The sequence below is a fragment of the Somniosus microcephalus genome, chromosome 6, assembly GCF_052327205.1.
Source record: "Somniosus microcephalus isolate GS21.2 chromosome 6, FLI_Smic_1.0, whole genome shotgun sequence".
Classification (NCBI taxonomy): domain Eukaryota; kingdom Metazoa; phylum Chordata; class Chondrichthyes; order Squaliformes; family Somniosidae; genus Somniosus; species Somniosus microcephalus.
In genome coordinates, this window is record NC_140992.1 from 54,053,232 (window position 1) to 54,077,391 (window position 24,160).

At 42.0% G+C, this 24,160-nt stretch overlaps 1 protein-coding gene across 14 annotated transcripts in view; it reads right to left on the bottom strand.

Moving 5' to 3' along the window:
• opa1 (OPA1 mitochondrial dynamin like GTPase) overlaps positions 1 to 24,160 on the bottom strand; it is a 152,834-nt gene that overhangs the window by 71,474 nt on the left and 57,200 nt on the right. For all 14 annotated transcript variants that reach the window (XM_085990237.1, XM_085990238.1, XM_085990244.1 and 11 more), the window contains 3 exons: positions 22,622 to 22,737; positions 13,608 to 13,672; positions 13,453 to 13,529 (listed from right to left, as the gene is read on the bottom strand). In XM_085990237.1, coding sequence (XP_085846363.1) covers positions 13,453 to 13,529; positions 13,608 to 13,672; positions 22,622 to 22,737 — 258 coding nt within the window. The remainder of the gene's footprint in view (positions 1 to 13,452; positions 13,530 to 13,607; positions 13,673 to 22,621; positions 22,738 to 24,160) is intronic.

A 24,160-nucleotide genomic window follows, 5' to 3' on the forward strand; every position in this document is an offset into this window, starting at 1 on the left:
CATAGATTTCACACCAGGTCAAAACCTAATGGTGTACTCATATTTCAAGAAAAAGTCAAAAGAAAGAAAATAATTACTAAAAAATGGAACCTGCTTATAACTGACAAGGATTTCCTTGTTTTAGGTGTGGACTCTTAAAGTAGGTTACACAATGAGAGTGGTGTAATCTTCATTCTCAAAATTACCATGCGCAAATTTCAGAAATTTGTTAGTGGGAGTTGCATACAGACCTCCAAACAGTAATGCTGAGGTTGGGGATGGCATTAAACTGGAAATTAGAGACGCGGCAATAAGGGCACGGCAGTTATCATGGGTGACTTTAATCTACATATAGATTGGGCTAACCAAATTAGTAACAATACTGTGGAGGAGGAATTCCTAGAGTGTATACGGGATGGTTTCCTGGACCAATATGTCGAGGAACCAACAGGTCAGGTCATCTTAGACTGGGTATTATGTAATGAGAAAGGATTAATTAGCAATCTTGTTGTGCGAGGTCCCTTGGGGAGGAGCGATCATAATATGATCGAATTCTTCATTAAAATGGAGAGCGAAGTTGCTGACTCAGAGACTAGGGTCCTGAATTTAAATAAAGGAAACTACAATGGTATGAGGCATGAGTTGGCTAGGATGGATTGGGGAACGTTACTTAAAGGGTTGACGGTGGATAGGCAATGGCAAACATTCAAAGATCGCATGGATGAACTACACAATTTGTTCATCCCTGTTTGGCATAAAAATGAAACAAAAAAGATGACACAACCGTGGCTAACAAGGGAAATTAGGGATAGCATAAGATCCAAGGAGAGGACATATAATTTGGCCAGAAAAAAAAATCAGCAAACCTGAGGATTGGGAGCAGTTTAGGATTCAGCAAAGGAGGACAATGGGATTAATTAAGAGGGGAAAAATAGATTATGAGAGTAAGCTTGCAGGGAACATAAAAACTGACTGTAAAAGCTGCTATAGTTATGTGAAGAGAAAAAGATTGGGGAAGTCAAGCGTAGGTCCCTTGCAGTCAGAATCAGGGGAATTTATAATGGGGAACAAAGAAATGGCAGACCAATTAAATACATACTTTGGTTCTGTCTTCACAAAGGAGGACACAAATAACCTCCTAGAGATGTAGGGGAACATAGGGTCTAATGAGGGGGAGGAATTGAATGAAATCAGTATTTGTAGGGAAATGGTGTTAGGGAAATTGATGGGATTGAAGGCCAATAAATCTCCAGGGCCTGATAATCTACATCCAAGGGTACTTAAGGAAGTGGCCCTAGAAGTAGTAGATGCATTGCTGGTCATCTTCCAAAATTCTATAGCTCTGGAACAGTTCCCATGGATTGGAGGAAAGCTAATGTAACCCCACTATTTAAAAAAGGTGGTAGAGAGAAAACGGGGAGTTATAGACCGGTAAGTCTGACATCGGTAGTGGGGAAAATGCTAGAGTCCATTATAAAAGATGTAATAGCAGAGCACTTGGAAAACAGTGACAGGATTGGACAAAGTTAACATGGATTTACAAAAGGTAAATCATACTTGACAATCTACTGGAATTTTTTGAGGATGTAACTGGTAGAACAGATAAGGGAGAACCAGTAGATGTGGTGTATTTGGACTTTCAGAAGGCTTTCGATAAGGTCCCGCATAAGAGATTGGTGTGCAAAGTTAAAGCACATGGGATTGGGGGAAAGGTACTGACTTGGATAGAGAACTGGTTGGCAGACAGGAAGCAAAGAGTTGGAATAAACGGGTCTTTTTCCGAGTGGCAGGCAGTGACTACTGGGGTACCGCAGGGATCGATGCTAGGACCCCAGCTATTCACAATATATATATAAATGATCTAGACGAGGGAACTAGATGTAATATCTCCAAGTTTGCAGACGACACAAAGCTAGGTTGGCGTGTGTGCTGAGAGGAGGATGCAGAGAAAGTCCAGTATGATTTGGACAGGTTGGGTGATTATACTGCATTTGCCATGCATCTGCCCAATGTGGATAAATGTGAGGTTATCCACTTTGGTGGCAAAAACAGGAAGAAAGATTATTACCTGAATGGCACTAGATTGGGAAAAGGGGAAGTGCAACGAGACCTGGGTGTCCTTGTGCACCAGTCGCTGAAGGTAAGCATGCAGGTGCAGCAGGCGGTTAAGAAGGCAAATGGTATGTTGGCCTTCATAGCGAGAGGATTCGAGTACAGGAGCAAGGAAGTCTTGCTGCAGTTGTACAGGGCCTTGGTGAGACCACACCTTGAGTATTATGTGCAATTTTGGTCACCTTATCTGAGGAAGGATGTTCTTGCCATGGAGAGAGTGAGCGAAGATTCACCAGACTGATACCTGGGATGGCAGGAATGACATATGAGGAGAGATTGGGTCGATTAGGCTTATATACGCTAGAGTTTAGAAGAATGAGAGGGGATCTCATTGAAACTTATAAAATTCTAACAGGACTAGACAGACTAGATGCAGGAAGGATGTTCCTGATGGCGGGGGAGTCCAGAACCAGGGGTCACAGTCTAAGGATAAGGGGATAAGCCATTAGGACTGGGATGAGGAGGAATTTCTTCACCCAGAGAGTGGTGAACCTGTGGAATTCTCTACCACACACGGCAGTTGAGACCAATTCATTAAATATATTCAAGGAGGAGTTAGATATATTTCCTAAGGCTACAGGGATCAAGGGATATGGGGAGAAAGCAGGGAGAGGGTACTGAATTTGGATGATCAGCCATGATCTCATTAAATGGCGGAGCAGGCTCGAGGGACCGAATGGCCTACTCCTGCTCCTATCTTCCATGTTTCTATGTTTCTACAAAGATATGTACACAAAAGCTTTAAACGTGCATCTCTGCCCCTATAAAGTTATTAGCGGGACATTTTAAGCAATTGCCATTATCTTCATCATCATTATTTGGAGAGAACATTACTCTGGATTCTTCTGGCAAGATGCAACATCTAGTGATTCATAGCCCTTTCCCTGAAGTGGAAAGATTCCCCATTCAGAATTTGCAGTGGAAGACCAGAGACCATTTTTATGAAATCATACAGGACACCTCTATGCCTACGAGGAGACTCTTGACTAACTTGAGGTTGAGCAAGAGAGCAAAAGGGAGGGTGTGGGAAGGTTCAGGACCAGAGTTTGGATAATCTGTGCTATGATGAATCCTGTTATGACTGGGCAATGCAAGTTTATGAAGGATCAATGGTCCCAGGACATCTCTGCCCCAGTGTCCATGTCACTGCATTCTCCTTGAAAATTGATTTCCTCCACCTAAATGTCCTTTTTCAACTAACCTCAAGGGTTTTACAGGGGCAGCCATAGCCTTAATAGTGGAGGTGTTGCTGTCTGAGTAGAAACCGTCTCATCATTGTTAAAATAAAATATATAATTCACATACATGGGGTTAGTCTTTTAAACAATAAAAAGTGTTCCGCCTCTCCTGAAGGTGCTGACTCTTGCTTGGGTATGGGTCTACGGGCACCAAGCTTCTTATGTTAGACTGCCGAAGTGGCCATTCTTCATGTGTGAGCACAGACAGTGAGTGTTGGCAGGCTAATTGACATGGGGCCCATCACAGCCAAACCTGCTTCTGTTTTCAATCAATGTCTGCACGTTCCAGCAGGGGTCTCCCAGCAGCTGGTTGATTTTACCTCCCTAGCTCAGGCCAATTGTAGCATCCTTACTTTCACCCAGGGTGACACCAGCTAACTCAACACAGACCAGCAATTAAACCTTTGATTCTTTTCTCCGTATCCTCAGTCACACACTGCGTTTACCAATTAAGTTATCGGGGAGGTATACCTACCCTTAGCGATTGCTGCAGACCAAGTGATCCGATATTGTCTCTTGCAAAGCTCAATAATGATGTGTTCATTTAAAAAGTACATCTGGTTATTCACAACTCTCATTTCTAATAAGTCACTAAAATGGGCCCGGTTTGCGATAGAGTCCAGATTCTTTGCTTTTTCTCCAGGGAGACTGGGTTTCACCAAGTTCAACTAGATAGATAACCTTCATTTTTTGCAACAAGTGATCAGTACGTGGCAAGTGATGTGTAAGATGACTAATGTCCAGAACCTGTGCAAGAGGATGACGACCTGATGAAAAAATGTTGCACCATGTTTCAACAAAATCTTCTTTGCAGAGTCGTCAAAAGGATCTGTACACTGAACTTGGAAAGTTAGTGCCTTCGACAAACTGGAGAAAAATATTTCCGCTATCATGTGACATGTATCAGGATTATTTAAATAAGCATATAAGAATGGCCATAACATACTCATGCAACAGGTACATAGGAACAGGAGTAGGACATTTAGCCCTTCGAGCCTGTTCCGCCATTCAATGAGATCATGGCTGATCTGCGACCTAACTCCATATACCTGCCTTTGCCCCATATCCCTTAACAGCCAAAACACGCCCATGTACGATGCTTCAGCTTCTAATGATAAAAGGATAGGACAAAATAAATCTATACTGGGAGAGGGCTACATGCTGCAGCACTCTCTCAAGGTGTTAATAAATTGTAGACATTTCTCAAGCATCATTTTCATGTTTTAGGCGGTCATCAGAATCTTTTAAATGTGTTACAACCCCCACACTTTTTCTTTATTCTGATCTCCCATGGCGTTCCTCACAGCAAGTCAGATGATGCATACGTTCTTTTACAACTGCAATATGTGGGAGCTTGTGGACATTTTTGTCCAGGGTGACCACATCTGCGGTAAGCGTCTGCGGCTCGAGGAACTTCGGCACCGAGTTGAGGAGCTGGAGTCCGAGTTGCAGACATTGCGAGACATCAGGGAGGACCTTTTGCTCCAGGAGGCAGTCACACCCCTTAGATTAAATACCTTAGAATTGACACGTGGTCAGGGACAGGAGGGTGTGACTGCGAGTGAGGTAGGTACGGGGATCAAGGAGGTAGTATTGCAGGAGCCTCAGTCCCTGCACTTATCCAATAGATTCGAGGTTCCTGCGACCCTTGTGAACGAGTGCAGGGACTGCAGGGAGGACGAGCAAACTGACCACGGCACCATGGTACAGGAAGCCATTCAAGTGGGGGGGAGAAAAAAGGAAGGTGGTTGTAGTAGGCGACAGTATAGTTAGGGGGATAGACACTGTTCTCTGCAGCCAGGAGCATGAGTCCCGAAGGCTATGTTGCCTACCTGGTGCCAGGGTAAAGGACATCTCCTCCGGGCTGGAGAAGAACTTGGAGTGGGAGGGGGAGGATCCAGTTGTCGTGGTCCACATAGGTACCAACGACATAGGTAGGACTGAGAAAGAGGTTCTGCTGAGAGAGTTTGAGCAGCTAGGGACTAAATTAAAAAGCAGAACCACAAAGGTAATAATCTCTGGATTATTATCTGAGCCACAAGCAAATTGGCATAGAGTCAATAGGATCAGGGAGATGAATGCATGGATCAAAGATTGGTGTGGGAGAGGTGGGTTTCGATTCGTGGGGCACTGGCATCAGTACTGGGGAAAGAGAGAGCTGTTCCGTTGGGACGGACTACACCTGAACCATGCTGGGGCCAGAGTTCCAGCGAATCGAATAACTAGGGAGGCAGATAGGGCTTTAAACTAAATAAGTGGGGGGGAAAGAGGGTCCCGGTGGAGAGGAATTTAGAATGCTAAAGAGAAAAGACAAGGAAGCAGTGCTGGAAAGTGATTGGGGTAAGGATAATGAGATTGTGTCAGAAAGGGACAGAGCGTACAAACGAACGAGCGCACTAACAAATAGGGTCCGGGTAAGAAAAAGTGGTATGACAAATAGGGCCATAGTACAAAAAAATGTTAAGATGTCTAAAAATGTTAAAAACACAAATCTAAAGGCACTGTATCTGAATGCACGAAGCATTCGTAATAAGGTAGACGAATTAACAGCGCAAATAGATGAAAACGGATACGATATAATTGCGATTACAGAGACATGGCTGCAGGGTGACCAAGGCTGGGAGCTGAATATCCAAGGATATTCGATATTTAGGAAGGACAGGCAAAAAGGAAAAGGAGGTGGGGTGGCGTTGTTTGTAAAGGATTATATCAGAGCAATAGTGAGTAAGGATATTGGCTCAGAAAATCAAGATGTAGAATCAGTCTGGGTGGAGCTAAGAAGCACCATGGGGCAGAAAACATTGGTGGGAGTTGTCTATAGGCCTCCAAACAGTAGTGGTAATGTAGGGGACGGCATCAAACAGGAAATTAGAAATGCATGTAACATGGGTACTACAGTAATCATGGGTGACTTTAATCTACAAAAAGACTGGCCAAACCAAATTAGCAATAATACTGTGGAGGATGAATTCCTGGAGTGTGTACAAGATGGTTTTTTAGACCAGTACATTGAGGGGCCAACTAGAGAACAGGCTATCCTAGATTGGGTATTGTGCAATGAGAAGGGGTTAATTAATAATCTTGTTGTGCGGGGCCCTTTAGGGAAGAGTGACCATAACATGATAGAATTTTTCATTAAGATGGAAAGTGAAGTAGTCCAATCCAAAACTAGGGTCCTAAATCTAAACAAAGGAAACTACGAAGGTATGAGGAAGGAGTTGGCGATGATAGATTGGGGAGCTTCATTAAAAAGCATGACGGTGGCTAGGCAATGGCTAACATTTACGGAACAAATGCATGAATTGCATCAGTTATACATTCCTTTCTGGTGCAAAAACACAAAAGGAAAAGCGGCCCAACCATGGCTAACAAAAGAAATTAAGGATAGTATTAGATCCAAAGAGGAGTCATATAAAGTTGCCAGAAAAAGTAGTAAGCCTGAGGATTGGGAGCAGTTTAGAATTCAGTGAAAAAGGACCAAGAGGTTGTTTAAGAGGGGAAAAAAAAAGAGTATGAGTGTAAACTTGCAAGGGACATAAAAGCAGACTGTAAAAGCTTCTACAAGTATGTAAAAAGAAAAAGATTAGTGAAGACAAATGTAGGTCCCTTACAGTCAGCAACGGGAAAATTCATAATGGGGAACAAGGAAATGGCTGAGGAATTAAACAAATAGTTTGGTTCTACAGTAGAGGACACAAATAACTTCCCAGAAATGCTAAGGAACCAAGGGTCTAGTGAGAAGGAGGAATTAAAGCTAATTAGTTAAAAAAAAAATAATGCTGGAGAAAGTAATGGAACTGAAAGCTGATAAATCCCCAGGGCCTGAAAATCTGTATCCCAGAGTACTAAAAGAGATAGCCATAGAAATAGTGGATGCATTGGTTGTCATCTCCCAAAATTCTATAGATTATGGAACGGTTCCTGCAGATTGGAGGGTGGCAAATGTAACCCCACTATTTAAAAAAGGATCGAGAGAAAACAGAGAACTACAGACCAGTTAGCCTAACATCAGTAGTAGGGAAAATGCTTAAGTGTGATAACAGGACACTTAGAAAATATCAACGGGATTAGAGAAAGTCAACATGGATTTATGAAAGGGAAATCGTGTTTGACAAACCTACTGGAGTTTTTTGAGGATGTAACTGGTAGAATAGATAAGGGAGAACCAGTGGATGTGGTGTATTTGGATTTTCAGAAGGTCTTTGATAAAGTCCCACATAAGAGGTTAGTGTGCAAAATTAAAGCATATGGGATTGGGGGCAATATACTGGCATGGATTGAAAATTGGTTAACAGACAGGAAACAGAGAGTAGGAATAAATGGGTCTTTTTCAGGGTAGCAGGCGGTGACTAGTGGGGTACCGCAGGGATCAGTGCTTGGGCCCCAGTTATTCACAATATATATCAATGATTTGGATGAGGGAACCAAATGTAATTATTTCCAAGTTTGCTGACAACACAAAACCAGGTGGGATTGTGAGTTGTGAGGAGGATGCAAAGAGGCTTCAAGGCGATTTAGACAAGTTGAGTGAGTGGGCAAATACATGGCAGTATAACGTGGATAAATGTGAAGTTATCCACTTCGTTAGGAAAAACAGAAAGGCAGAGTATTATTTAAATGGTGATAGATTGGGAAATGTTGATGTAAAAAGGGACCTGGGTGTCCTTGTACACCAGTCACTGAAAGCAAACATGCAGGTGCTGCAAGCCGTTAGGAATGCAAATGGTATGTTGGCCTTCATTGCAAGAGGATTTGAGTACAGAAGCAAGGATGTCTTACTACAGTTATACAGGGCCTTGGTGAGACCACACCTGGAGTAGTGTGTGCAGTTTTGGTCTCCTTACCTAAGAAAGGATATACTTGCCATAGAGGGAGTGCAGCGAAGGTTCACCAGACTGATTCCTGCGATGGCAGGACTGTCGTATGAGGAGAGATTGGGTCGACTAGGCATGTATTCACTAGAGTTTAGAAGAATGAGAGGGGATCTCTTTGAAACGTATAAAATTCTGACAGGGCTAGACAGACTGGATGCAGGGAGGATGTTTCCCCCTGACTGGGGGGTGGTCTAGAACGAGGGATCACAGTCTCAGGATATGGGCTAGGACATTTAGGACTGAGATGAGGAGAAATTTCTTCACTCAGAGGATGGTGAACCTGTGGAATTCTCTACCACAGAAGACGGTGGAGGCCAAGTCACTGAATATATTTAAGAAGGAGACAGATAGATTTCTAGACGCAAAAGGCGTCAAGGGGTGTGGGGAGAGAGCAGGAATATGGTATTGAGATAGAGGATCAGTCATGATCATATTGAATGGCGGAGCAGGCTCGAAGGGCCGAATGGCCTACTCCAGCTCCTATTTTTTTTCCTATGTTTTTTTTCCTAACTGGAGCATTATACCATGTAACACAAAGTATTTTCTGCTGTTGGTTTGATGCATATTTACGTTCACTGCCCCTTTACAGCTAGAAAGTAAATGCTGTGGATCCTGAAGTTAATCGTTGCTGAAGGAAGTTTGCAGACTGCGAGGCGTTTGTAAATTTCTGGCTCTGGTTCTGGTTAAGAAGAATCTAGCCTGAAATGACTGCCTTTTTCTTTTAATATATTTGGCACTTTAGACTGTGGTTGTTGTGCGCTAAATGTAAGATCTGTACAATAGATATCCCATACCAGCAAGTACAGGAACCTATTCCAGTAGTTTTTAAAGAGACATATACATCGAATTACAGAGGCTACAGCACAGAAACAGGCCAGTCAGCCCTACTGGTCTATGCCAGCGTTTATGCTCCTCACAAGCTTCCTCCTCCCACCCCACTGGATCTAACCCAATCAGCATAGCTTTCTATTCCTTTCTCTCTCATGTGCTTATTTAGCTTCCCCTTAAATGCATTTATGCTATTCATCTCAACTACTCCTTGTGGTAGCAGGTTCCACATTCTAACCATTCTTTGGATAAAGAAGTTTTTCATGAATTCCCTATTGGATTTATTAGTGATTGTCCTATATTTATGGAGCCTAGTTTTGGTTTTCCCCACAAGTGGAAACATTTTCTCTACGTCTACCCTATCAAACCGTTTCATAATCTTAGGGACCTCTGTTAGGTCACCCCTCAGCCTTCACTTTTCTAGAAAAAAGAGGCCCACAGCCTTTTCTGATGCATATAACCTCTAAGTTCTTGTATCATCCATGTAAATATTTTTTGCGCATTCACTAGTGCCTCTATATCCTTTTTATAATATGGAGACCAGAAATGTGCAAGGTATCAAAGTGTGGTCTAACCAAGGTTCTATACAAGTTTAACATAACTTCTCTTCTTTTTAATTCTATCACTCTAGAAATAAACCCCAGTGCTTGAATTGCTTTTTTTATGGTCTTATTAAGCTGCACAGCTACTTTTAGTTATTTGTGTATCTAGATCCCTTTGTTCCTTTACCCCATTTAGACTCTTATCCAAGCAGTATGTATCCTCCTTATTCTTCCTACTGCTTCAGTGATTATCAGTTACAAAGTACATCTTGAAGTTACAAATTAACTAGCAGACCAAGTACATTATGAGAGCATGCTTCTGTACAGTTTTATTGCATTTCTCTTATCAAGTGTTACCCTTCAAGATGACATGTACATTGTATTGAAATTCTACAGTATGCATAGTAAATTGAAACACATAATAAAACACTTAAAAGCGAAACCCCTTTTTAATCATTTTGAAATTGCAGTCTTACACATTTTAAATCAATGCCTCCGGTCGCAAAGTGTAATATTAAATAATGTTCCACATTAAAACATCTTTATAACTTACTTTCCAGTATTTCCCTTTGACCACTGCATACTGTACAGTCATCAGTTGATTCTACACTTGTCTAAACTATTTACACATGCATGCTAAAAGCTGATGTCTACCACCTGTTGCATTCCAACTGCATTGACAGCCCCATATTGATTTTTTTTTACATTTTTAGACCCATGGGTAAAATACTATTGTACCCATGGGTCTAAAAATTCATACCAATATAAAGCAGTTCAGACACTATGGCCAGTTAGTGCATATACCTATACTAACAAGATGCCAAACACAATAGCAAGCACTGCACAATTCATCATCAAATCGATTCAGTAACATTGATCTATTTCCTTCTCGGTCCCTGAAAGTTATTAATCTATCATAGATTCCCTAAACAACCAAGTACTTCCCTAAGGGACAGATTTCAATCCTTTACAAGCCAACCAAAATATTTCACTCTATGCTACTAATCAATAAGACTATTAGGAATTAAGCTGGTGTTTAACCCTTCAACTCTTAATGTGACTTTTTCTTTATTTTATAGACTAGGTTTATAGAAGTAAAGATTAACTACTTTGAAACAGTTTTTGTTTTGAAAACTGTATGCTGGTCTTAACAGTATAGAAAAAAACCCATGCCAGATTACAGAGCCTTTTGAGCCGAATATTTCAAAATTACAAGGGAAAATACAAATAAGAAAGATTGTCAAAAAAACCATAAAATGCAGCCATCTGTCACAGAATAAGGGAACCATTACTAGATAAGGACATGTTTTTCTTTGTACTCTGCCGAAACACTAACCAGATGTATAAAAAGTATGGGAGCGGATCTATTTGTGTTCCATTTAACTTCAGAAGAGTGCCCCTTTTTTTTTGCAACAAGGCATATTTTTCGTGTCACACTTTGAGCTGGCACCGAGATAATATCTACATAATTTATACCCTGAATAAATTAAATGCTAAACTCTATCAGGTATGTTGGTGAAAAAGTGGGTGTTAATATGGAGTATGTCTCCTGATATTCATCATCTTGTGGTACTCAACTGCACAAATAATTAATATCAAAAATATTTTTTGCACAGTCTAACTAGTATGGGCTAAAACGCTTACTTACGGTAAAGTACAATTATATCAAATGCTGTCTACTCCTCTTAATTCAAAGTTGCTTAAATCAAAATAATTCAACCTTTTTTAGAAATAAATTCCCACTTTGGTGCATTACTTATGTTGCTTAATAAAAATATGAATCGCCCGGTAATTCGTAAGTACAAAAAATTATTGAATTTTCAGGAGTAGACTAATTACATAAACTACATTGATTTGAGAGCTCAAACTTGCTGTACCAATTCATTTGTTGGATTCTATATACAGGAAACTTTCGATTTACCGGCACCTAAATAACCGGAAATCTCGGTTAACCGGCAAAATTCAGGAGTAGGTTCAGGTAACTTTTATTACTTGCCTTCCTCCATGTGTTGCTGTGTAAGGGTGTGGCTGCAGCTGTTGCTAAGCTACAGAGACGCTTGCAACTTGTGGCCATTGTTCTGAAGCTGTTGGGTTTGTTGCTTTATACGGAGCTCTCAGCTCCGTATCTTTTACTATAGCTTTCGGTTATCCGGAATTTTTGATGAACCGGCACCACGTCGGTCCCGTCCGTGCTGGATAAAAAAAAGTTTCCTGTACATGCTTACGTGGTTTGGTTGGAAAAAAATTCCTTTCACCTTGAGATTCTGGGTTTAGCTCAGGGTTGCAAATCAAATGAGTTCAGAAATTTCAATCCAGTTCTTAGTGGACATCAATGCACAACCACAAAACTGGCTAGAATTTTGGACTAATTGGTCAGCTTCACTCAGATTATAGACACCACACCAGTACTAAGTTGACACTACAGTGCACCGCTGAGGGAATGCTGCATTATCAGAGATGCCGATCTTTTAGTGAGACATTAAATCTCCCTGCTCGGGTGGGTATTTAGATACTATCACATTATTTGAAGAACAACAAGGAGTTCTCCCAGGTACTGGCCACCGTTCTTCCCTCAAACAATATCACCAAGTAAATTAACTGGTCTTTAATCTCATTGCTATTTACTGGATGTGGCTCATGCTGAACTGCTGCTGCTTTTGCCTAAATAACAGTAAATGGATGCTAAAAAATAATCATTGCATGATGCTCATTGAGACGTTTAATTAAAAAACAAGATAAGGTACCATATAAATGCAAGTAGTATGATTTAGATTTGAAGCGAAACAAGAGAGGCAGTTTTATGATTTTTCTTTCAATGCATGAAATGACAAGATAACTCGCAAAAAGTGCATGCTCAAGCAAATGATTCTTTGTTAATTTATGGGAAAATAATTCTGTAACTTTTTTCAGTGTTTGAACATTGAGCTGGTTGAGAATGTGAAGGATAGTGTTACAGATGTGCTGCTAGATTAAACGTTGAAAGTACAAAAAATTGTTTCAGTTGAAGGTCTAATGAATACGATGACTGGAAATATACTTTTGCAGCACAGGTGGTCTGCAAATGTTAGGGTCAAAGCACATTGTGAGAGTGAAGGGAATCTTTTTCATTGTACATAATCTGCATTTTGTAAGGTGCGGGAGTATTCAAAGCTATTATCGGATGAAAAGAGGAAAACAATGCCTCATTCACCAGTACTCACACGCCTCACCTCAAATTAATATGAAATTAACAAAAGAATTTAAGTCTAGAACAGATAATTTGTACATGAAATTTTGATTTAAATATAAATAATCCTTGACTATAGACTTTTAAATATAGTTTGGATCGCACCATAACATTCAGGTTATGTGCATTTCTTCCAAAAATAAAAGCCTTTAAGAAAACAATTTCCTCTGCTGTGCTTCGTCATACTGATAATGCAGTGATACTGCAAGTTAGGCATTGATGCAAAGTGGTTTCAGGTATGCATTGGTGCAGAAGCTGCAGTATAACTCAGAATTCATGTCTCAATCTGACTCTTCGATTCACTAAAACAAGGTGGTGTTGACACCCCCACCAGGAGACTTTTGAATCCCCCGGGGATATTATAAACTTTGTTTTCAATGTTTTAATGTGTTAGGAGAAAGAAAATGCTCCTGCTCACCTAATATTAAAAATTAGCCACCTGGGAAGTGGAGCTTTGTTGCTGACTTTACTGCAATCCGCAGCAATATTACTCTATTCACCAAGTACCACATTCCACGGATACCAGTCTGATACTGATAGCTGTAAACTAAAATTACTTACATATTTTAAATATTAACATTTCAATCAGATGTCATTTCTTTAATAAAAAGGCAGACATTTTATTGTTCGGATATAAAATAAAATAGCTTTACCAGTGTTTTGGGGTAACCTGGCTTAAGCTGATCACTTCATCCAGAATCTCATTCTTAGCCTTTTCATACAGTTCATTCTAATAAAAAAGATATCAAGTTAGAAAGAATTACTAAATTACAAATGCCACAGTGATTCACTGAGAATTGAATGTTACCCTGTCTAGTTCCCTCAGCCGGGGATAGTTGTTCTTCCATTCAGTTTCAAGGTTGAATCGAGTAGCTAAAATAAAAGAAAGATTTGCGACACTTTAGTTGTAATACATATTCAAATCTTAAGTGAAACATGATGAAATTAACTTGTGCACTAACAATGACAATAAAAGTTGATTTGATTTGATTTGATTTTTTTTTTGAACTGCGAAGTACCCCTCCGTAAACAGTCTAACATTTGCTAGCAAGTATTTACTTCAACATACATGTCTTAATTAAAGCAGAGGCCACAACAGATTAATGCAAGAGAGAAGGTTATTTTCCACTCTGGCAAAAGCCGTGTAAAATCCGAAAACGGCTAAGAGTCCATTGGATCCTCACTTTTGTTGAATTGCATGATTCTTAAAATCCTTTGAATTTGAAGTATTGGTACTGGGAATTTTTCTAAATGACACATGGGAGCCATAATCTGTAACATATTACATTTTCTGACTTTTACCAGAAAAGTTTCCAGATTTTGGAAAGCTAGTTATTTACTGCGGTCCAAAGAGTTAATGGAAAGAATGACCATAACTGAAATCCTACTTTCACACACTATTTTTGTGGCTCTCCTGAAATGTTTATAAACATGAACACTGCTACTGCAGTCATATTACTCTAAAAAGAAATGCTGCATTAACAGCTCTTGGAAAAACAAAAGTCCAATAGTTACAGTAAGTGCTCCTCTCAATAGCATGGCATCAACTTTCTAATTAAAAGACGATCAACAACTCTGGATTATTTTGGTGGAAAAGTAGGTGTTAGTTTGACTCAAACTAATAAAACAAAGCTGGATTATTACAAATAGTGGGCCATTACAGATATTTCAGTTTGGCTCACTTGGAGTTGGAATCGTAGGTTTGAGCTCGCTCCAAGACTTGAGCACATAAACTCGACTGACACTCCAGGGCAGTACTGAAGGTGCACTGCAAAATCGAAGGTGCAGTTAAATCAGTGGCTCAGGTGAACATTAAAGATCCCATCGTGCTATTCAAAGAACAGTAGGCTGTTCTCCCTTGGTCTCAGCTAACATCCCTCCTTTAATCAACATCGCCAAAAACAGATTAACTGGGCATTCATCTCATTACCATTTGTGGAATCTTGCTGTGCATAAAGTGACTATCATATTTGGCTACATAACAACAGTCACCATTTGAAAGTCATTCATAATACGTGAAGCATTTTAAGAAATAAGGCATGAAATAAGTGTAATATTTTTTGGAAAAAGCAGAGTTATGGAAGACATTTTGATGCAAAATGGAGAGTTTCCGGTCAGAAAGATTACATCATTTATTTAACCTTGAACTAAAGCTCATCTCAGTGACTTGACACAGTTTGCTACCCCTGTTTTGCTGACAATAGGTGTAATTAATCATGTACTTCTAAACTCTGTTGGGTAAAGCCTGGATTACACACTTGTGGTGGGAAAATTGATCAGCACATACAATAGGAACATGAGTGCTCTGCCATATTTGGACCATTCCACATTTATTAATCTTAGAAAAAAGTTATACAGCATTTGAATTTTAGAAGTGCCATTTTTAAGAATCTTTTTCAATGCGCTCAATCATAAGCCACCATCAGCAACTGCTTTGTAAGCTCTTTATTCAGCACTTAACTCAACCTTCTAATTTTGTTTTGCACAGACCGGATTATTTACTAAAACCCAATAAAGATATGAATACACAATCGAAGAAACATGATCTTATCCCAACAGAGTCCACCACTTAATTAAGCTTGTTAGACTGTATGGGTTTTCAAGAACAATATTACAGGAACAGACACTGCAAAACAACCCTCATCTTAACACAAAAACTATTGACCACTGAAAAGCAACTCTCTCTGGGATCTGTTAGATCAAAAGTTATTGAATTTGAAGAATGTTTCATTTTTCATTCTGCATAGGCAGTGCATATTTGCTCCTGTACTTGCGTATCTTGCTGAATTTTGACCAAGGTTTGATCGTGACACTAAAACCCCACGTGCAGACCATGACGGACAAATATACGTATCTACAGTTAAAAGATACACGTCCTCTTTCTAGTCCATTTTTCATTAACTTGCTCTACATTACACAGGGCTGATTTTTTTCTGCCTCATACTGTAGGACTATAAATTTATATGGCCGAACTTCATTTTCTGCCAGCTCTAATTTCCCTCAGTTACTTCCCCCAACAGCCGCCAGTTGGTGAAACTGTAAGCAGTTAAAATGAATGGCAGATCCTAATTGGTCCAAACTGCAGTTATTCTCCACATCCCTCAATCATCATCTGCACATTATGTACATAACTGTTATTACATCAATACACACATCCTAGCCATCTCTTTAAAACACATTGGCCTAGAAATTGGGTTGGGGCGCCAAAGTGGTGCAAAAGTCGCCTGAGCGCAGGATTTAACGCAGCGATCGGAGTGATACCGATCGCCAGAAATTCAGTTTCAGTGCCCCTCGAGGGAGACGGGGCGAGGCTCAAGGCGCTCAGCGTCCCTCTTAGGGCGCTGAAACTGATTATCGCAGCGCAACGTGCCGCAGCGCCACATGCTGCGGCACGGCACGCTGCGGTACTGCAGGCCTTCCTCCCACTGTTAAGGGGGAGGTGCCTGCAACAGCGCGATCCCCGCTCGCGAGTGCCGGCAAATGAGCCCGGCACCAAGGAGAAGTGCCGGGCTCTCGGGAAACAGCCGGCAATGCTGCGGGGGGGGGGGGGGGGGTTAGGAGGCTGGGGACGGAGGTGCTGGCAGGCGGCCGCCCCGCACCTCCACCTTGACTTGCGCCGCTGCCGGCACAGTAAGGCCCCGTGAACCGGGCGCGGGTAGCGAGCAGCGCAACTGCGGCGTTCGCTACCAAATATCGCGAACGGGGCACTGCGCACACCGATGACGTCATCGGTGGCGGCGCAGCGCAAATGCCTAACGCCACCATTAGCGCCCCTACTGAATATCGCCGGAGACGCAGCCAGTGGCGCTACAGCCACTGACTGCCTCTTTAGGCGCTAACAGGTGGCGCTACTCACCCAATTTCTCCCCCATTGTTTCCATTGTGACTAATTTTTCTCCACCATACACTACGTGTGACCGCAAGCAGGTACGCTCACTCTCTTTCAGTCTCTCTCAAAAAACACAGGAGGAAAGCAAATCTTTGACAAATATCAAGCAATCCTCATATTAATAGGGACATATTTTACTTAGCAGATATATAAAAAAAACCTTCAGCTAGTTCCTCACACTATGAAAATAACATGGGCCTGACAAGTTAATTCTCCTTCCTGTATTGCAGAGTTCCACTTTTCCTACATGGGATCTCCAGGATCCTCAATACATCTCCAAACCTGACTCCTAGCTCCATCTGTGCCTTAAAATCCACCCCCTCCCACCCACCGGAGGCCAGCTTCAACCACTCATCTGCCTTTCATGCCAGTGCCATTCACTCTTGGACTTGCAATGAAACAGGCTGCACAATGACAACAGGGCTATCCCAGCATTCTACTCGCTTCACTGGAACTCAAAGCCTCAATGATAGCCTAAACACTGGATCAGGGGGATTGGGGCTTCAGTTTAACAGAAGGACAGCACCTTCAACAATGCAGCAATCCTGCAATACTGCACTGGAGTGTCAGCCTAAACTATGTGCTCGTGTCTTGGTTTGGTACTTGAACCTGCAACCTTCTTACTTGGAGGCAAGAGCACTAAAAATTGAGTCAAACTAACGCCTGCCATTCAGAAAGTTTCTTTTGGGGGTAACAGAGGGAAGGAGATGAACGAACGGACAGCAGTTGGGAAAGTAATTATAAGACACCAAAAATAAACTAAGAGGCTATTTGTTTATGGCAGGAATTTATTCAATTACAGTTCAAGTAAAAAGATTAAAGTAATATAATGGAAGTTGCTAATCACCATAGATTGTTTTAACTTTGATGTGTAATTTAAAGCAGAAGTTTACATAGGTAGTTTCTGTTACAAATGCGAACATAGCAATTTATAATGAAAAAAGTTGACAGGAAATGCTTGGAGATGTTAACATGTACAAAAAAGTTTCTTATTCAAATACCAATATTTATTTTCAGAGGGCAGTGTAGTGGCACAGCATGTTTTATTTCAGTCACCTCTATCCATTATTGATATTAATTCCTTTATTCAGCTTCTATCCCTATTTGTTTTCTATTAAACAATGAAGTCAGTGTTCCTCACTCAATACAGCAGAGGGTGCAATAGCATCACCTACACTCTTGGAACAAATCAAGCTCTTCCTGATTCCAAAGTAGACTTCAGCAGACATCATAAAGGCACTTCTGCTTCAAAATTAAATCCCAATTCCCCTTCTTTAAAAGAAGTTATCCGCTCTTCAGTTAGATGCCACTCCCACCCTGACCATGCAAAATTCAACCAGAATACAGGAACTTGCACATTACAGAACTGACTAACATGCTTATTTTAAAACATTTGTTGTGTCACTGGGACAGTTGTTGCTGAATGCACATTTATCAGTTTCTCGTGTACTTTTTTTCCCCCACATAGTAATTCGATTTATTTTTCTATGAACAACTCAATGAATCCAGTCCATACAGGTAAATAAGAAAATAGATTTGGGATAGTCAGAGTGTGAAAGGCTGAGAGGGTGCAGAATTCTTAAAGTGCATCCAGGAGAGCTTTTTGAGCCAGCATGTAGAAAGTCCTACAAGAGAGGGGGCGGTACTGGACCTAATTCTAGGGAATGTAGCTGGGCAAGTGATAGAAGTGTCATCGAAGAGCATTTTGGTGACAGTGACCATTATTCAGTGAGATTTAAGGTAGTCATGGAAAAGGACAAAGATGGACCGGAAATAAAGGTTCTAAATTGGGGGAAGGCCGATTTTAATATGATAAGGCAGGATCTGGCCAAAATGGACTGGGATCAGCTACTTGTAGGAAAATCCACATCAGAGCAGTGAGAGTCATTCAGAAAGGAAATAGAGAGAGTACAGCGCCAACATGTTCCCGTAAAGGTCAAGGGTGGGACCAACAAGTCCAGGGAACCCTTGATGTCAAGGGATATACAAGAATGGATTAGGAAAAAAAGGGAGGCTTTGGCAGATACAAAGGACTAAAAACAGTGGAAGCCCTAGAGGAGTATAGAAAGTGCAGGGGGGTACTTAAAAAAGAAATTAGGAGAGCGAAGAGGGGGCATGAAAAAACACTAGCGGGCAAAATAAAGGAAAATCCCAAGGTGTTTTGTAAGTATATTAAGGGCAAGAGGATAACCAGGGAAAGAGTAGGGCCCATTAGGGACCAAAGTGGCAATCTGTGTGTAGAGCTGGAAGATGTAGGTGAGGTTTTAAATGAATATTTTGCATCTGTATTCACTATGGAGAAGGACGATGTAGGCATAGAAATCAGGCAGGGGGATTGTGATATACTTGAACAAATTAGCATTGAGAGGGAGGAGCTACTAGCGGTTTCAGCAGGCTTAAAAGTGGATAAATCCCCAGGCCCAGGCGAGATGTATCCCAGGCTGCTGTGTGAGGCAAGGGAGGAGATTGCAGGGGCTCTGACACAAATTTTCAGAACCGCTCTAACCACAGGGAAGGTGCCAGATAACTGGAGGACAACTAACATAGGACCATTATTTAAGAAGGGTAGTAAGGATAAACCAGGGAATTACAGGCCAGTGAGCCTAACATCAGTGGTAGGGAAATTATTGGAAACAATTCTGAGGGACAGAATTAGTCTCCACTTGGAGAGGTAAGGATTAATCAAGGATAGTCAGCATGGCCTTGTCAGGGGGAGATCATGTCTAACCAATTTGATTCAATTTTGAGGGAGTGACTAGTTGCGTGGATGAGGGTAGTGCAGTTGATGTAGTCTACATGGACTTCAGTAAGGCTTTTGACAAAGTCCCGCATGGGAGACTGGTCAAGAAGGTAAGAGCCCATGGGATCCAGGACAATTTGGCACATTGGATCCAAAATTGGCTTAGTGGCAGGAGGCAGAGGGTGATGGTCGAAGGTTGTTTTTGTGACTGGAAGCCTGTGTCCAGTGGTGTACCGCAGGGATCGGTGTTGGGTCCCTTGCTGTTTGTAGTGTACATTAATGATTTAGATATGAATGTAGGAGGTATGGGCCCAGAACTTGGTGTCGGGGGCTTGCCGCGCGTGCAAGCCCCCGATGTGCGCTCACCCTGCGCGCCGACATCTGAAACCTGGCCCGCAGTGGATTTCCTTTCAGTGGCCAGGTTCTGATGTCGGCGCGCTGTGCTAACCTGACCCAGCGGTGTAGTTAGTGCGATGTGCCGGCTGGGATCAGGTGAGCACTGTTCAGCCAATCAGGGGAGGGGAAACTTCATTCATAAGTTTGAGAGTAAGAACTGTCAAACTCATGAGAAGTACTGCACCCCAAAACACTACTTAAACTTTAAATAAAAATTTAAAAAACATCCCAATCATTAAATTAAGTATAAATAAGTTAAAAAAAATAATTTAAACAATAATTTTTTTTTGAAAAAAATAAATTTTTAATAAAAAGGGTCTAAAACTAAACTTACCTTATTGTAGATTCTTTAAAATAATAAACATGTGGAAAATTTTTTTTTAAATTGCACTAAAACACCACTTACCTGTAAAAATAAATACTTACGTGTGCTTTTTACAAGCGTAAAGACCGGAGGCCTTTAGACATGCGCAAATCCCCCAAAACAGAGGCAATCCAAGACGCACGCGCTGCCCCCTACAGTGCATGCGCTAGCCTCTTCACCTCTTCGGTTAGAGGAGAGGAAATGCCGGTTTTCAGCGCATGCGCTGTGCATGCTGAAAACCGGCATTTCCTCCGGCCAGACGCGTGAGTACCCCTTCCGTACTCACACGTTTGGGGAGGAATTTCTGCCCCATGATCAGTAAGTTCGCAGATGACACGAAAATTGGTGGAGTGGTAAAAAGCGAGGAGGGAAGCCTCAGGCTACAGGACGATATAGACGGGTTGGTCAAATGGGCAGAACAGTGGCAAATGGAATTTAACCCTGAAAAGTGTGAGGTGATGCATTTTGGGAGGACTAACAAGGCAAGGGAATACACAATGAATGGTAGGACCCTAGGAAGGACAGAGGATCAGAGGGATCTTGGTGTGCATGTACATAGATCCCTGAAGGCAGCAGGACAGGTAGGTAAGGTGGTTAAGAAGGCATATGGGATACTTGCCTTCATTAGCCGAGGCATAGCATATAAGAGCAGAGAGGTTATGATGGAGCTGTATAAAACGCTAGTTAGGCAACAGCTGGAATACTGTGTGCAGTTCTGGTCGCCACACTATAGGAAGGATGTGATTGCATTGGAGAGGGTGCAGAGGAGGTTCACCAGGATGTTACCTAGGCTGGAGCGTTTCAGCTGTGAAGAGAGACTGGACAGGCTGGGGTTGTTTTCCTTGGAGCAGAGAAGGCTGAGGGGGGACCTGACTGAGGTGTACAAAATTATGAGGGGCATAGATAGGGTAGATAGAAAGGAACTTTTCCCCTTAGTAGCGGGGTCAATAACCAGGGGGCATAGTTTCAAGGTAAGGGGCAGGAGGTTTAGAGGGGATTTGAGGAAAAACTTTTTCACCCAGAGGGTGGTTGGAATCTGGAACTCACTGCCTGAAAGGGTGGTAGAGGCAGGAACCCTCACAACATTCAAGCAGCATTTAGATGAGCACTTGAAATGCCATAGCATACAAGGCTATGGACCAAGTGCTGGAAAATGGGATTAGAATAGATAGGGCTTGATGGCCGGCGCAGACACGATGGGCCTCTTTCTGTGCTGTATAACTCTATGGCCTAGAAATTGGCCTGAGGCGCACAAGCGGCGCAAAGTTCGCCTGGGCGCTGGAATTTGGTCCGCGATCGCCGCAAATTCAGTTGAAGTGCCCCTAGAGGGAGACGGGGCGCGGCTCAAGGCGCTCTGCGTCCCTCTTAGGGCGCTGAAAGTGAATTTCGCAGCGCTACGTGCTGCAGCGCCACACGCTGCAGCACGGCACGCTGCGGTACGGCAGGCCTTCCTCCCACTGTTAAGGGGGAGGGGCCTGCAGCAGCGTGAGCCCCGATCGCGAGTGACGGCAAAAGAGCCCGGCACCAAGGAGAAGTGCCGGGCTCTCGGGAAACAGCCAGCAATGCTGCGGGGGGGGGGGGGACCAGGAGGCCGGGGACGGAGGTGCTGGCAGGCGGCCGCCAAAAAAGCGGCCGCCCCGCACCTCCACCTTAACTTGCACCTCTGCCGGCGCAGCAAGGCCCCCGTGAACCGGACGCGGGTAGCGAATGGCGCTACAGCGGCGTTGGCTACCAAATATCGCAATCGGGGCGCTGCGCACACCGATGACGTCATCGGTGGCGGCGCAGCGCAAAAGGCTAACGCCACCATTAGCGCCCCTGCTGAATATCGCGGGAGGCACAGCCAGTGGCGCTACAGCCACTGACTGCCTCTTTAGGCGCTAACAGGTGGCGCTACTCACCCAATTTCTCCCCCCATGACTCTGCATAATATCAAAATTCAAAATATAGGAAAACACACTTCAATAACTCCTCCTCCAGCTTTTTACTACTGGGATTATGCTCAAGTCACAATAATGAAAGGTGTTCATGAATAAATCTGAACCCTCATCTTATTTAACAGAATACAATGACAGGAAATATCACTGTTCCTCATAAACCAAAAAACATAATTTTATTTTTCAGAGTTCCATTTCTATCTCCCAAAAATATCAATGCAAAGAAATTAATGCAACACTTCAATTTCTGGTTATTTGACCTCTTTCACTAGAATTAATCCCAAGTCTTCCAACAAATAGTTTAAACCATGAAAGAACTTCTTAGCTTTCCTTTCATATTGCACCTACAAAGAAGATTTGTCAACTTCTCACGTTATAAAGCAAAACAAGGATATTTTGTGTTTCAAATACTCAGAATAAACAATTCAAATTGTAATCTAGTTATTACATGAATCTGGTTAAAAAAAAACAGAATGCGACATTTATTTACATTTACCTTTAAATGCATCAGCCTGCTGTTCCACAGACTCGCGCACCATTTTCCAGAAACAGTCTGACACTGCTAGGCTCAGGTTCTTAGTTGTCACTTGATGTGCTTTCAGCATTCCAGTCCTTTAATGTAAAGGAACTCAAAATTGGTCTCATATACATATGTAGAAGGCATAATATATAGGTCTAATTGATAAGCAATAAAAGCTTATTTAGTTTATCATTGAGTTGCCTGGTAGTTGCCACTGTTCAATCTTAAAATGGAGAGTGAAGTAGTTGACTCAGAGACTAGGGTCCTGAATTTAAATAAAGGAAACTACGACGATATGAGGCACGAGTTGGCTAGGATGGATTGGGGAACGTTACTTAAAGGGTTGACGGTGAATAGGCAATGGCAAACATTTAAAGGTCACATGGATGAACTACAGAATTTGTTCATCCCTGTTTGGCATAAAAATAAAAATAAAAAGGTGACCCAACATTGGCTAACAAGGGAAATTAGGGATAGCATAAGATCCAAGGAGAGGACATATAAATTGACCAGAAAAAGCAGTAAACCTGAGGATTGGGAGCAGTTTATGATTCAACAAAGGAGGACAAAGGGATTAATTAAGAAGGGGAAAATAGAATATGAGAGTAAGCTTGCAGGGAACATAAAAACTGACTGTAAAAGCTTTTATAGATATGTGAAGAGAAAAAGATTGGTGAAGTCAAGCGTAGGTCCCTTGCAGTCAGAATCAGGGGAATTTATAATGGGGAACAAAGAAATGGCAGACCAATTGAATACATATTTTGGTTCTGTCTTCACAAAGGAGGACACAAATAACCTCCCAGAGATGTCGGGGAACATAGGGTCTAATAAGAGGGAGGAATTGAATGAAATCAGTATTTGTAGGGAAATGGTGTTAGGAAAATTGACAGGATTGAAGGCCGATAAATCCCCAGGGCCTGATAATCTACATCCTAGGGTACTTAAGGAAGTGGCCCTAGAAATAGTAGATACATTCATCTTGGTTGGTCATCTTCCAACATTCTATAGACTCTGGAACAGTTCCCATGGATTGGAGGATAGCTAAAGTAACCCCACTATTTAAGAAGGGTGGTAGAGAGAAAAGGGGGAATTATAGACCGGTAAGCCTGACATCGGTAGTGGGGAAAATGCTAGAGTCCATTATAAAAGATGCAATAGCAGCACACTTGGAAAACAGTGACAGGATCGGACAAAGTCAACATGGATTTACAAAAGGTAAATCATGCTTGACTAATCTACTGGAATTTTTTTGAGGATGTAACTGGTAGAATAGATAAGGGAGAACCAGTGGATGTGGTGTATTTGGACTTTCAGAAGGCTTTCGATAAGGTCCCGCATAAAAGATTAGCGTGTAAAGTTAAAGCATATGGGATTGGGGGTAAGGTACTGTCTTGGATAGAGAACTGGTTGGCAGACAGGAAGCAAAGAGTTGGAATGAACGGGTCTTTTTCCGAGTGGCAGGCAGTGACTAGTGGGGTACCGCAGGGATCGGTGCTAGGGTCCCAGCTATTCACA